General features: G+C 38.9%; 1 protein-coding gene across 13 annotated transcripts in view; it reads right to left on the reverse strand.

The window, feature by feature from the left end:
* LOC577455 (protein mono-ADP-ribosyltransferase PARP4) overlaps window positions 1-15,462 on the reverse strand; it is a 99,030-nt gene that overhangs the window by 2,225 nt on the left and 81,343 nt on the right. For 7 of the 13 annotated variants that reach the window (XM_030994762.1, XM_030994770.1, XM_030994767.1 and 4 more), the window contains 6 exons: window positions 14,063-15,178; window positions 8,839-9,024; window positions 7,155-7,328; window positions 5,124-5,244; window positions 3,641-3,882; window positions 331-387 (listed from right to left, as the gene is read on the reverse strand). In XM_030994762.1, the coding sequence (XP_030850622.1) occupies window positions 331-387; window positions 3,641-3,882; window positions 5,124-5,244; window positions 7,155-7,328; window positions 8,839-9,024; window positions 14,063-15,178 (1,896 nt within the window). The remainder of the gene's footprint in view (window positions 1-330; window positions 388-3,640; window positions 3,883-5,123; window positions 5,245-7,154; window positions 7,329-8,838; window positions 9,025-14,062; window positions 15,179-15,462) is intronic. The other 6 variants (XM_030994766.1, XM_030994765.1, XM_030994772.1 and 3 more) reach the window with 6 other exon arrangements.

Below are 15,462 nucleotides of genomic sequence, written 5' to 3' on the forward strand. Positions count from 1 at the left end.
GACACTTCTACATGTAATTATTCAGTTATGGGTTAATGGACCATCTATGTTGGAATGTTAAAATTATTACATTATAATATTCAAGATTTATATAGTGCTTTCTACATCAACCATGTGGCTAAGCTCTTTACAGATATACATACATATATATATATATATATATATATATATATATATAGGCGTGAAGAAAAAGGTCTAGGAACGTGAGACGTAGTTGTATGAAATTGCCATTCGGAAAAGTCAGTTTATTCCAACATCAGATTATCATGTAACATTACCACCAATAATACATGAAATTTAAAGTTTTAATATGTTAATAATGATACTTACAGGTTCATCTTCTTCACATGAACTGGCATCCTCTTCATCAAGGTAGTCATCTACACACTACATTCAAAAGAAAAACAAACAAATTGTACATATAAAATGATATACATCATGTGGGTCTTCACATGAAAAAAAGAGTTATCAGAATCCCAATCTTGGATTTTCATGCAATATTGAAAAAAGAAGTTGCATGTCTTGAAAAACTCCAGCTGAGACTTGGACCTTTAATAGTTTGGATTTCCTTATCAATATTTATATTATTCAATATGAGCAAGAGCTCAAGGATTATTCATCATGAGTATCAAACAAGGCACGATCCATACAACAATCTAACAACTTCTTCTAAAAATCATGTTATTGAATTGGCTAATATTCTAATTGCCTAATTAGGATCTCAATATTTAACAATAAACAGTAGTCATGTATGTTAATGTGTTCTACTTTGCATATAGATTTAAGAAAGACTTCCATGCTTTGAAATAATACAACAAACAAAAATTGTTTAGAATTCACACTAGTGCTGTGAGTTAGCGTGTAATTTCCTCTCCTTGCACACGGCGAGTTTATCCGTGCGTGTACAAGTGTACACGCCGGTTATGAAATTGACGAAAAAAAACAAAAGCAGTATTTCAGCCAGGTATCTTTTATGTACTCAACAAACGGACAATGGAAACCAGCGTGCATTCACGCTCAGGGAAAAATTGCACAAGCATCGAAACAAGGATTTTATCAAAAAAGTTGTTACTATATAGTAACGTTACTGCACACGAAATGCTCGAGGGAAAGTCAGAACGCAATGATCGGCATTGTTTGGCAGTTTGCATGACGACAAGAGAAGAGACTTGACAGCATTGGATCAAAGTTGTACATTATATGGGAATTAGTGTTTAATGAAGTAGCATTGGAATTTAAACTTTATTTTTTAGACTGATGATGGATATTTTTGTGAAATATTGACTTCAGCAATTTATAATGCTGAAAAACAGGTGATTTTTTTTCCCCATTGATCCGTGGAGTGAATTTCTGCATGTGTGGTTGTGGTTGTGACACAGCACTAATTCATACAATGGTGATTGGGCTCATGGCATGCTCTTTGATCTGATAGCACGACTCTCTATAAATTTATTATTATTATTCAAAAGAGATTATTAGCTTGATTTAAAGCCGAGAACTAGATATCCTATGTAACACAGAAGAACTTTCAACAAGAAACTCAAAACCTGACTCTTCCCGTATCACAATTAAGTCAAGTTCGTATTGCTGCTGTGAGTCAGAGAGGTGTTAACTCTATGTTAAATATTATTAAAGACCATATCTGAACTGAAAAATGAAATGGATGAATTATGTATTGACAGAATGCTTGTAAGCCATACATTATAATAATATCAATGTTATGTCGTCAGTGTTACTTCAGCAAATTTGACCCCTGTTGACCCGTAATTTTGAGGGGTATTGAAAATGAGGTTTTAATTTGCTTTTGTGCAATAATGAAAGGTTGAATAATATTGTTCCGTTATATTTGTATTCTTCCGAATCATTCAGTTTTCCATATATATCAAGTTGAATTTTCATTGGACAGGGTCTTTAAAGGGATAGTTGAGTTCTTGTGTCAGATCGCAAATGCATTCAGAGTGCATGGTTATTGCTCTTATTCTTACCGATATTTATGACATTTGTAGTGCTCTTTTAGGACCTAAAATTGGTATGAAGGTAATTTTAGACCCCAAAATGTGTGAAATATAGCCAATACGATCATACCAATTCAACTCCATTTTCAAAAGGATACAGTGACCGTTAATTAATTAATTAATAATAACGATACACGGTCCGGCTGGTTGTGCGTATTATAACCTACACGAAAAAGCCAACATCGGCATTGGCTGGAATAAAACGTATAAGGCCCTATCTTGTTTTTTCAACGGCTGGTTCAAATTATTGAATATTTGTGGGGCACCACAAATATTAGAAATAATAATAATAATAATATTGTATATTTAAGCCATCTCTCAACCGATTTTGATCAAACAAAGATGATTTTGTCATGCAAGAAAAGGACATAATAATAGCGATCGATGGCATCAGGCGTTGAGGTGTTGAGAATATATTTGACACAGATTTAAAGGGATAGTTGAGTTTTGTTGCAGAGGACTTTACACAAAATATCTTTTTGGGGTGAGATATTGAAAAACTGAGGGTCAAATTTGAAAGAACATGAAATTAAAATGACAAAATCATCTTTCAATGTAAGTTTGATTATGTGAGAACTCATTTTCTATTTGAACACAACTCAAGTTTAACTTTCATCTGTGCTACACAAGATGTTATACTCCCCATGTTCAAGATTACAAATAAATGTCATGTGCCAAACAATTTAGGAAGAAAATGTATACTGGCTGAGTAATGAGCATAGAAAGATAAGGAAATCTAGGTAAGTTAGCCCCAACACCTCTTGTGTAGTTCCATATACATCTTTATGTGTACAGTGCTTGTTACTTTACCAAGACTGGGTCAAATTTATTATGATTTTGATGACTCCAGAACCTTGCAGTGCACACCAATACATGCTACATGATCAACTTTTTCTGATCCATCCCACACCTTTCTTTCACAATGCAATTGCATTACCAGAACTCACCTTTGTCTTTCAAATAAACTGAAAGAAGCATGTAATACACTGAATAGATCCATAACCACTAAAGAAGCATGTACTTACACTGAATAGATCCATAACCACTAAAGAAGCATGTACTTACACTGAATAGATCCATAACCACTAAAGCAGCATGTACTTACAGTGAATAGATCCATAACCACTAAAGAAGCATGTACTTACACTGAATAGATCCATAACCACTAAAGCAGCATGTACTTACACTGAATAGATCCATAACCACTAAAGCAGCATGTACTTACACTGAATAGATCCATAACCACTAAAGAAGCATGTACTTACACTGAATAGATCCATAACCACTAAAGCAGCATGTACTTACAGTGAATAGATCCATAACCACTAAAGCAGCATGTACTTACACTGAATAGATCCATAACCACTAAAGAAGCATGTACTTACACTGAATAGATCCATAACCACTAAAGCAGCATGTACTTACAGTGAATAGATCCATAACCACTAAAGCAGCATGTACTTACACTGAATAGATCCATAACCACTAAAGCAGCATGTACTTACACTGAATAGATCCATAACCACTAAAGAAGCATGTACTTACACTGAATAGATCCATAACCACTAAAGCAGCATGTACTTACACTGAATAGATCCATAACCACTAAAGAAGCATGTACTTACACTGAATAGATCCATAACCACTAAAGCTTCAAGAGTGGCTTTATCTGGTAATGACTGCACTATGATAGGAACTTGGTAGGGTTCAAGGGTCATCATGAAATCCTTCACAGCCTGCTTCAACACAGAGAGCTCCTTCATAGTCCAACCAGGGAAAGACTCTGGAATGTTACCTTTACACAGAGCATGCTGCCACATCTTCAGTTCATGCTTACGTGTGTACACTCGCGATGTTAATCCTTCAACTGCAATATAAAACAATAGTGATTTTTTACATATGAATGTACATGTATGTAACTATTTCATCAAAGTTAACAGGTACTGTATTATTTGGATGATTACAAAATTAAAACTTGGAAGATAATTGTGTAGAAGATAACAGCATCATTCATATTTGACAGCTTACAAAACCAAATCTTTACTTCTATACATATCTATTATCTTTCTATTTAATGTAGTAATATTGTTCATTATTTTATGGACAAGTAATTGCAAGTCCTACTGGTAATTAAACTTGTCAAATGTTTTTCAGGGGGCAATTTCAAATTATGCCATTTATTTATAAAAAAATATTTGTACCGGTATGCCGAAATTATCATCACAAATTCGTACTGGATAACCAGTTACACCATTTTGAATGGAAAGTTGCAAATGTAGATTAATGTCTTGCAAAGGAACATTAGTGCAGTGCCAAGACTTGAATAGCAAACCATGTGATCTATAGTCAAGTAACATATTCACATCACTGGTTCAGTCTAGTAATTCTACAGCAAGTAATAATAACTCATACTCCTTTCATAGCTGCCACATACCTTGTATCTGTATGATTTATTTCCATGGTTTAGATAGAGGCTCATACACTATTCCCATGACAATTTGATTCCCAGCCACTGCTTTAAAACATGATCATGTGAAGTACTTCTAATACACCAGTTTACAGTTGTATCAGTACGCATGCGCAGACAGTTGACCTCGGGTCATTGGCCCCGGAACAGGGCCAATAACCTCTGACCTCTGGTATTTATGGGTAAATTAAGATTGCGCCCATGCAAATGATGATGTGCGCGCACAACGCAGCGCGTAGGGCAGTAATATCATCAAAATTTGCATGGGCGCAATCCTAATTTACGCATAAATACATGACCTCTAGGTCATTGGCTTTGTTTAAAATGGCGCACACAACTGTAAACTGGTGTATTGGACATCAGCAAGTACATGTGATAAGAAAACCTTTCATATGATTGAAAATCGGTTTCAGGGTGGAGTCACTCCACACTGAACCTTCCTCCATTCCAAAGAAGTCATTAAGTCTGAATTGAGGGTGAAGTAAAAGTGATGCTGATACAGGTCGTTTGAGTACAGACCAAGTACAAACTCATGAGCTAAGAGATGTTACTAATATAATTAATAATAACAAAAAAAGTATTCAGTATGTGATGACTGAGATATCATTCAAAGATGCTGTGCTTTAAATGAATTGATTTACCTGTTACTTCACTTGACAGATAACTTGAGCTTGAGCTTGAGCTTGAGCTTGAGCTTGAGCTTGAGCTTGAGCTTGAGCTTGATAGTGAACTTGATCCCATTGAACATGATTGAAGCTTCACCTGAAAAAAGACAGGAAAGTCATTAAAATCATGAACAAAAAGATTCAACACAGCCCCGAAATTGGGGGGGGGGGGGGGATTCTTAGGTTGGGTTTGGACGGGAGTGGGCCGCTAAAGCCTCAAAACCCCTAACCATTTCTAAGGGTCATTTGGGGGGAATTTTTTCGAAGTAAAGCCCATTTTTCACAATTTTTGAGTGTTTGAGGCGGATGCTCTACTGACTGAGCCAACACACAGGTACATGTCAATGATTGCTCTTAGTCTAACATGAAATGTAGGTGGATTCTACTGGAGTACACTGTAAAAGTTATAAATCATTGGAAGCTTGAATTATTCTACTGGAGTAAACTGTAAAATTAATATATCATTGGAAAGCTTGAAGTATCTAGTTTTAGAAAGAGAACATAATTCATTAAAGGCTTAGTTTAACAATGTTAAATCTGAGATGCATGGCCCTACGTGTAAATCGGTGTCTGTGATATGGTGTAATATTGAAGCCATAACAAAATTGCGCTTCAAAATGATCATGAAGTGCCTCAAAAAAAAGTAAAAATCATTGAGTGAACGGCCAGTTTTACCATACTCGTTTTCCCCAATAGACTGTAGTGTCATAAAAACCGTTAGGAAAACGCAAAATCAATTTCGACTTCCAATTATCAATATCTTGATAATCAGATCGGCTTGTAGAAGTCAATGGATCCCTGACTGACCTAAAGGTTTATAATTATGATTGCAGCATAAGCTATATCCAGGATTTCGTTTCAGAATCTGAGGCAATGTTACCAAGTCACTTTAAAAGATAAGTAATTCTGGTCACCTCTTAGCGATTGTAAGCAGAGAGGTCACAATTTGATAAAAACAAAAACACAAGCTAAACTAGATGGAACTTCGACTGCAGGCAGTCGAAAATGATGCCTCCACCATAGAGCAAATTCACAAACCAAAACAGAAGCAATTTTAATTGTAATCCATTAACAGGTTCTCAGAATATAGTTATTACAAGCTATTTTTCATATACAAGTATGACCCTTTTATCTTTGACCTCATGATCCCCGCAAATCTAATCAGTTCATTGGCTCAGCAAGATACATACATGTCCTGCGTTTGATGGTAATCTGCCAGTCGGTTCTAATGATGTGATCACGATCTATTGATGCATACATAAAGAGCCCTGTGACCTTTAACCTTTGACCTCGTGACCCACAAATCTAATCAATTCATTGGCTCTGAAAGAGACATACATGACCTACATTTGTAAGTTTGGCAGGAATCCATCAATCAGTTCTTGAGTAACACGATCACGAGCTATTTCTGCATACATAATGAGCACTGTGACCTTTGACCTCGTGACCCCAATATCTGATCAATTCATTGGCTCTGCAAAATACATATACGACCTAAGTTTGGCAGAAACCATCGATTGGTTCTTGAGATAATGCGATCACGAGAACGGGACGTACAGACTTATGGACGGACGGACAACCCGAAAACATAATGCCCCTGGCTACTTCGTAATGGAGGCATAAAAAAAGGTCTTCTTAATTACATTCACAAACTTGATTAATACTACCGGTATAATTGTTCACAATTGTAAAAAAAAATGCTGTTTGTATTATAACAGACTCCAATAGAGCAAAAACCAAACTGGTTTTGTGCAGTCTTATAAACTCCAATGAAGTTTAGCCTAATATACCGGTTGTTGTTATTTTTTGTAAAGAATGTTTTTTGTTACATGAATAGTAATAATCAATTTTCATTTCAAGTTCTAATCCCACTGATGGGAATCAATTAAAAACAGAAATTACTCTCTGCTTTATGGCTTTGCGCTATTTCCCTAGTTTATGAACAAGTGATAACCTAATTGTCAGTCCAAGTTTCAATGATGGCACTGTTTACAGCTTAATGCTTACCGAACCATATTGGGCATACACTTCCTTGTCTACTTTAGCGCTACAAGCTTCAGACATCGTAACATCACACATCATCTCATAGTTTACTTCCTCTCCTTCCTCTTCTTCATCTTCTTCCTCTTCTTCCTCTCCGTAAACACAAACATCATCGAGCATCTCTTCTTCAATAAATGCCTGAGAACAGAGAAAATTAAGAGCTATGAAATAGGAAACAATAATGTAATACTAGAGTGCAACAAAAAAAAAAAAAAACTCATCATTAGTTTGGAGGTATACAAATAATATTAACCTCATACAAGTTATGGATTGTTCAACATACCGGTATGTAAACTGAATTCATTTTTTTTTTTAATGTAAAAAGAAGAAAAAAAGGTCTGGATTTCATTATCACATATATATAGAACACAATGAGGATAGACTTCCCTTTAAATGTCCTTTGTTGATGAGTTACATGCTAATCAAAGGCTTCTGTATGTATCAATATTAAGATTTTTAAAAAGAAATTTTGTAGGCTGTTGGTCTAAATAGTGGGAGGGAGAGAAAGAGAGAGAGAGAGAGAGAGAGAGATATGTATACTTTCAGATCATATTTTATAATATATCTTGTGTTCCTCTCAGTTCCTTTCCATAGTTACCTTTACTGATCAATAGGATTTTTGAAATTTTAGTGCTAATTTATGATATCATACTGAATTTGTTATTATGTAGTGGTTTATGTTGTTTATTTTCTCATAATAAAATTTAAGCACACACAAAAAATTGATTATATCAATAAGCAATCATATAAAATAAATATATCATATTAAAAATATATGCTTACTTAAAACTATGTAGCATAGGATCACATACTGGTGACCTAGGCCCTGTAACACAAAGCCTTGCAATTCATCCTACGATTGAACTCTTGGGCTTGATTGCAGGTAAGTATAAACTATATAGCATAGGATCACATACTGGTGACCTAGGCCCTGTAACACAAAGCCTTGCAATTCATCCTTCGATTGAACTCTTGTGCTTAATTGCACGTAAGTATAAACTATATAGCATAGGATCACATACTGGTGACCTAGGCCCTGTAACACAAAGCCTTGCAATTCATCCTTCGATTGAACTCTTGGGCTTGATTGCAGGTAAGTATAAACTATATAGCATAGGATCGCATACTGGTGACCTAGGCCCTGTAACACAAAGCCTTGCAATTCATCCTACGATTGAACTCTTGGGCTTAATTGCACGTAAGTATAAACTATATAGCATAGGATCACATACTGGTGACCTAGGCCCTGTAACACAATGCCTTGCAATTCATCCTTCGATTGAACTCTTGGGCTTGATTGCAGGTAAGTATAAACTATATAGCATAGGATCGCATACTGGTGACCTAGGCCCTGTAACACAAAGCCTTGCAATTCATCCTACGATTGAACTCTTGTGCTTGATTGCAGGTAAGTATCTATGCTAATGCAATCAATCACATTGTAATCAAATCAATTGTACAATCAATTGCTATAAGTGTTGTGTTATGGGACAATTCCTCAGGTGACATTGGTCAGAGATCATAAGGTAAGGATTAGGGTTGCGATTAGGTTTTAGGTAATGTTTAGGGGTTTGTCCTGGATACATATAGGAACATGGTGCAGGATATTGAGCATGGAACCAAAGCATGTGTTGTGGAACTCACTTACCCTCTCTTTTCTCTTTTCAGGGCTTTTCTTCATGCCCCACGCTACAAGGCCAAATACAGGCTCTGGTGCACCAAGACTCATCATGTCACACCCTACAACACTCATCATGTTCTTCTTCAACTCTCTGACAGGTTGTGCCTGGCGTTCAGCTGACTTTGAGTGTAAGGTCGCATTTGGCTTTGAAACCTATATTGAAAGAAAAATATGGGAAATGATCCACATATCCTAATCTCATTACAGTCACATTGAATATGTTCAGTTCAATGAAATCCGTTACTTTATCAAAGGTATAGCAAACTACAATTTCATATTACAGAGTATGAACTGATTTGGGTACATACTACATGTTCATGAATATGTTCATAAAAAGCATGCTTGTATACACCGATTCGGTTTGGGGGTTTTATGTACCTGCCCGCCGGTGGCGGCGCTATAACTGGGGGGCTTCTCCGATCCAGCTGACAGTACAGAGAGCTCGAGAGCGGTTACTAGCTAGCGGAGCAGCGACCCTGGCCGGCCTGGGCGAGGTTCGGTATAGGTATAGCATACCCGTCTGCTGCAATGCAATGTAAGCTAGCTAGCTGCAGTCAGACGCCCCCCAGTTATGGCGTCACCTTATGAGGGCGCACTTCCACCAGAAGTCGCCCGAATCGGTGTATACATAATTTTCTCTACCAACAATCATGGTATGAGATATTGGAAGAAATGATTTGAGACAAATTAAAATAGTTTGTACATCATGATTACAAGATCATTCATATCTTCCTTACATCCTAATGATGGTTTCAATAAACAGCTAGTATTCATGTAAAAACCCTTGCATCTTAGTTAGGGTAGGTCAGTAAATACCAGGCAGTAAATTACTGGTAATTACTACCAGGGAAATTTTGACAAAAACAGGAAATACTCATAAAAAACAATATTTTCATCAACAACAAACCTTAGGTTGTTTAGATTATTGTGAAAGAATCACAATTAAATGCCAAAGAGGACTGAAAAGGGAACTAGATTCAAGGTACATGTTGAGGGGGGGGGGGGGGTCACATGACTGCTTGAAATAATGAATGGACAAGCTACAGCTTTCAGGCTGTGTTGGCAGTATCACAAGTATCAACTTTGAATTGGGCAGTGGGAAATTTTCTAAATCAATTCACTTCAACTTTCAACACATCCCCTTTTATATGATAAATGTTGGACTGTATTGGAATTCTTTTTAAACAGTTGTAGACTGTACACATCCTTGAAATGTTATATTCGAGTACTACATATTTAAACTAAACATTAATAGATTTCAGGACATGAATTGTCCATTTATATTATATCACAATTGCCTGCATCATAAATTGTAGGATTATAATATTTCACAAAATATACGTCATTAAAAATTATTTTGTTGTAAATTTCAATTGTCTATGACAATTGGACTATATAGGTACAGTTCAACCTTAAGGAATTCATCCAGCATTGAACATTCATTCATTTATACTTTTAATCTCACCAATCTCTTCATTGCATCTCTTTCTCTGTATACTATTAATCCTTCTCTCCTTGTTTCATTTCTCCCTATAATCACTCATACCATAGCCCGTCCTTGTGTCATTATCAATCACATTATTCTCTTCATTTCATCTTCCTTCATATCAAATTCACTACACCTTTCATACCTTTTACATCATGATCACACACAAAATGTTTTTGATTTTTAAACCATTCTTGAAGTAAATTTAAATTCCTACCACAAGTGATATTACTTTCTTACAACATTTTGGCAACTACAAGATTGCATGGTATTCAAAAGAGGTAATCTAACCTCAGAAGAAGAGCTATATGACTTAGTCTGATTTCATCAAAGTTAAAAAAAAACTTTCAAAAAACAGAAAACATTATATCCGGATCTCAAGAATTTGAACAAACAATTAAATTAAAGGCAAATTCAACTTTTAAAGGAGACATTTCTGATTTTTCATTATTTCATCAAAGAATTATCAGGTCAGAAATGTATTTATGGTAGCCTACAAAGCATGGTTTTGAAAGAGGTTTTCAAAACACTGAAAGCTTATGGTCTGATAATTGTTTAAACCAAAAAAATAAGATTAAGATGTTATAGGCATCAAAACGACTCTAGAGCAAATAATAATATTCATCATGCATTCATTTTTGAATCCACACTTACTTTAGCTACAGATAGTTCATCTGAATGTAAATCATCTTTGTCTTGGTTGGGAGTAGACTTCAAAGAACTGCTTGAGTGCTTGAACTGTAACCTCTCTTCTTCAAAGGAATCATCAGTGTGTGTCTGAGCATTGACGAGTGAGTGACCTCCAAATCTTAACCCCTGTAACACTCCCGGGTCATTGCTATATGTCTGAGTATCTGTACCAGACTGACTACCAAAACTAAACGCCGTTGATGCTCTTTGGACATTGCTATGTGTTTGAGCTTTAGCACCAGAGCCAGACTGACCACCGAAGCCAAAGCCCTGTGACTGACCACCAAAACTAAACGCTGTTGATGCTCCTTGGACATCACTATCTGTTTGATCATCTGTACCAGACTGACCACCGAAACCAAACCCCTGTGACTGACCACCAAAACTAAACGCTGTTGATGCTCCTGGGACATTACTATCTGTTTGATCATCTGCACCAGACTGACCACCGAAACCAAACCCCTGTGATGCTCCTGGGACATCACTATGTGTTCGAGCATCTGCACCAGACTGACCACCGAAACTGAACCCCTGTGATGCTCCTGGGACATCACTATGTGTTTGAGCATCTGCACCAGACTGACCACCGAAACTGAACCCCTGTGACTGACCACCGAAACCAAACCCCTGTGATGCTCCTGGGACATCACTATGTGTTCGAGCATCTGCACCAGACTGACCACCGAAACTGAACCCCTGTGATGCTCCTGGGACATCACTATGTGTTTGAGCATTAGCACCAGACTGACCACCAAAACCGAACCCCTGTGACTGACCACCAAAACCAAACCCCTGCGAAGTTCCTTGGACATCACTATGTGTTCGAGCATCTGCACCAGACTGACCACCGAAACCAAACCCCTGTAATGCTCCTGGGACATCACTATGTGTTTGAGCATCTGCACTAGACTGACCACCGAAACCGAACCCCTGTGATGCTCCTGGGACATCACTATGTGTTTGAGCATTAGCACCAGACTGACCACCGAAACCAAACCCCTGTGGCTGACCGCCGAAACCAAACCCCTGTGATGCTCCTGGGACATCACTATGTGTTTGAGCATCTGCACCAGACTGACCACCGAAACCAAACCCCTGTGATGCTCCTGGGACATCACTATGTGTTTGAGCATCTGCACTAGACTGACCACCGAAACCAAACCCCTGTGATGCTCCTGGGACATCACTATGTGTTTGAGCATTAGCACCAGACTGACCACCGAAACCGAACCGCTGTGATACTCCTGGGACATCACTATGTGTTTGAGCACTAGCACCAGACTGACCACCGAAACCGAATCCCTGCGATGCTTCTGGGACATCGCTATGTGTTCGAGCATTAGCACCAGACTGACCACCGAAACCAAACCCCTGTGATGCTCCTGGGACATCACTATGTGTTCGAGCATCTGCACCAGACTGACCACCGAAACCGAACCCCTGTGATGCTCCTGGGACATCACTATGTGTTCGAGCATCTGCGCTAGACTGACGACCGAAACCAAACCCCTGTGATGCTCCTGGGACATCACTATGTGTTTGAGCACTAGCACCAGACTGACCACCGAAACCAAACCCCTGTGACTGACCGCCGAAACCTAACCCCTGTGATGCTCCTGGGACATCACTATGTGTTTGAGCATCTACACCAGACTGACCACCGAAACCAAACCCCTGTGATGCTCCTGGGACATCACTATGTGTTTGAGCATTAGCACCAGACTGACCACCGAAACCAAACCCCTGTGATGCTCCTGGGACATCACTATGTGTTCGAGCATCTGCGCTAGACTGACGACCGAAACCAAACCCCTGTGATGCCCCTGGGACATCACTATGTGTTCGAGCATCTGCACCAGACTGACGACCGAAATTTAAACCCTGTGATGTTGCAGGAACATCACTATGTGTTTGAGCATAAGCACCTGAGAAACCATCTAAACCAAACGCTGTTGATGCTCCTGGGACATCGCTATGTGTTTGAGCATTAGAACCTGAGAGACCACCAAAACCCTGCGATGCTCCAAAGACATCACTACGTGTTTGTACAGTGGTATAAAAACCGAACCTCTGTTGTTCTCTTGGTATGCCAAATTCTTCAACAACTGAGGAGGACATTGTGGATCTCACTACATTTCCTACATCAGAAGTCTGCTGAACTGATTCAGATTTCCTTGACAACACACTGTCAGATTGTTGAGAGGATCCAAACAGCCCCCTTGAATGCTGATGTTTACCAAACAGTCCTCCTGACATTTGGAAGGGCAAGTTGTTAGCTGGTATTCCTCTACTTCTAGTACTACATGAAGATTGCTCACTAGAACAATGGACTACAGGAAATCCATGCTCACTTTCTGTTTGAAGATCAAAGAGAGCATTGCTGGCTTGGCGATCTGGATATTGTGCTGATACATTATATGATTGGTGTGCAAGTCCATCAGAAATATTTTGAGACTGTCTAAACCAATTATCAGTTTGTGCAGGGTTATCATTAAATCCCAAAGTGTCTGGTTGTGTTTCAGGTCCAACTAGCGTACTTTGAGTTTGCCCATAGAGTTTACCCGATCGTTGCGCAGATTCACATTGCATACCTGGAGGATGTTTGAATTCCCTGAGACTGGAATGTTGACTAACAGCTTGAGCTTTGTTACCCAGGGCAACAAATGAACCAGAGCCAATGAACTTATTAGATAGAAAACTTTGTAGCATTCCACAACCTTTGGATTCTAGTTCAAAGCTTTTTCTACTAGGAGACCATCTTTCACTTTCTTGAACCTTGGGTACAGTTTTTCCAAATTCCTTACTTGTTGATGAATCAACATCCTCTCGTACAAAGATTTCATGTCCGTCCGTATCCTCATTATTTCTAGTTAGCACACTGACACCTCTATCCTCACCACTTCTCTCTTCCACAAAGTCATCATCAATATCAATTCCAAGCCCACAAAATTCTACTTCTTCAGATGTCTTAAAGTCTGTACTATGAGGAAGAATATTTTTTATTCTGTTACTAACTTGCTTCCATTGGTATTCTGGTTCACCAGCTGAAGACAAAGTATCCCAACCTGATGTGTCAGCTGCCTTTTCACTGCATGTCATGAACGCAGACATCTGCTCTTCATGAGAAGCTCTTGTAATCTCTGATAGTGGATGTATGGTCTGTTGGTTAACATCTGCAGATGGAAGTGGGGAGCTTGATGGGGAAGTAGGAGAATATGAAGGGGAAGTAGGGGAATATGAAGGGGAGGGGGGTGAATAATCTAGAGCTTTCACAGAATCTGCTTGTACAGACATCGGTGAATAGGCAGATTTCCTGCCAAAGGATCTTTTCTTTGAGCATTTGAATAACTGGGCGATTCTTTGTGGGGGTGGAGACTCATCTAGTCCATGTACCTCTGACAAGAATGCTGAAGTAGGCGTTATGGAATCAGAAGCATAGGACTGTTGTTGGAATTGAGGAACACTCCTTTGTGGTTGAGGAGCACTCATTTGTGGTTGAGGAGCACTCATTTGTGGTTGAGGAACACTCCTCAGTGATTGAGGAACACTCCTCAGTGATTGAGGAACACTCCTTTGTGGTTGAGGAGCACTCATTTGTGGTTGAGGAACACTCCTCAGTGATTGAGGAACACTCCTTTGTGGTTGAGGAGCACAGGCTGGAAAAGGTGTGGGAGCACCTCCTAATTTGTTTCGAATCATCCCTGTTATAGAGTGTGGATGTATTGGTGGAGGCTCAACATATCCCAAGCCTGGAGGGGGTGGTGGAGCAGATGCCCCTAATGGAGTTAGTGGGTGGGGTGGGGGTGGAGGGAGGTTACTATGTCTTTCAAAAAAATCACCAGGAGCAGCAGCACCAGGGGGAGGAGGAGGAGCACCACCAGCAAGAAATCCTGTTTCTAAAGATTCAGTCATGGGTTGAAAGCCAAGAAGTCTCGGTGAGCGTGGGGGTGGTGGAGCAGATCTTTTTAATGGAAGTGGGGGTGGAGGAAGGTCAGCAAATCCTGTTCGAGGAGGAGGAGCACGAGCAGGAGGAGGAGGAGAAGCAGTAGCAAATTCATTTAGAGCAAGTTGTCCTCGTCTCGTGACTTCACTAAGCTTCTCTAATCTAGATATTAACCTTGATGTTGATTTCTGGTGGTTTAATCAGAACAGAACAAAGAATGAATCACACAGTTGTTAATAACAAGACAATATTTGGGCTCTTAAAGCATACAACATAATTAATGCCTACGTCACATTTAAACCACATGTGTAGTGGTCCGGGAGAAATCAGGCGACGGATTTGACATGAATTGGCGCCATCCATTGCCTATAGGGGGCGCGTCAGGTAACCCCAAGATAAATGGCAGACATGCGGTCTAAACATTGGATGGTGATTGGCTGACAAACTTCCGATGTCCCGCCAATCACCAAAA

The sequence above is a fragment of the Strongylocentrotus purpuratus genome, unplaced genomic scaffold, assembly GCF_000002235.5.
Source record: "Strongylocentrotus purpuratus isolate Spur 01 unplaced genomic scaffold, Spur_5.0 spur5_scaffold_21, whole genome shotgun sequence".
In the NCBI taxonomy this organism is placed as follows: domain Eukaryota; kingdom Metazoa; phylum Echinodermata; class Echinoidea; order Camarodonta; family Strongylocentrotidae; genus Strongylocentrotus; species Strongylocentrotus purpuratus.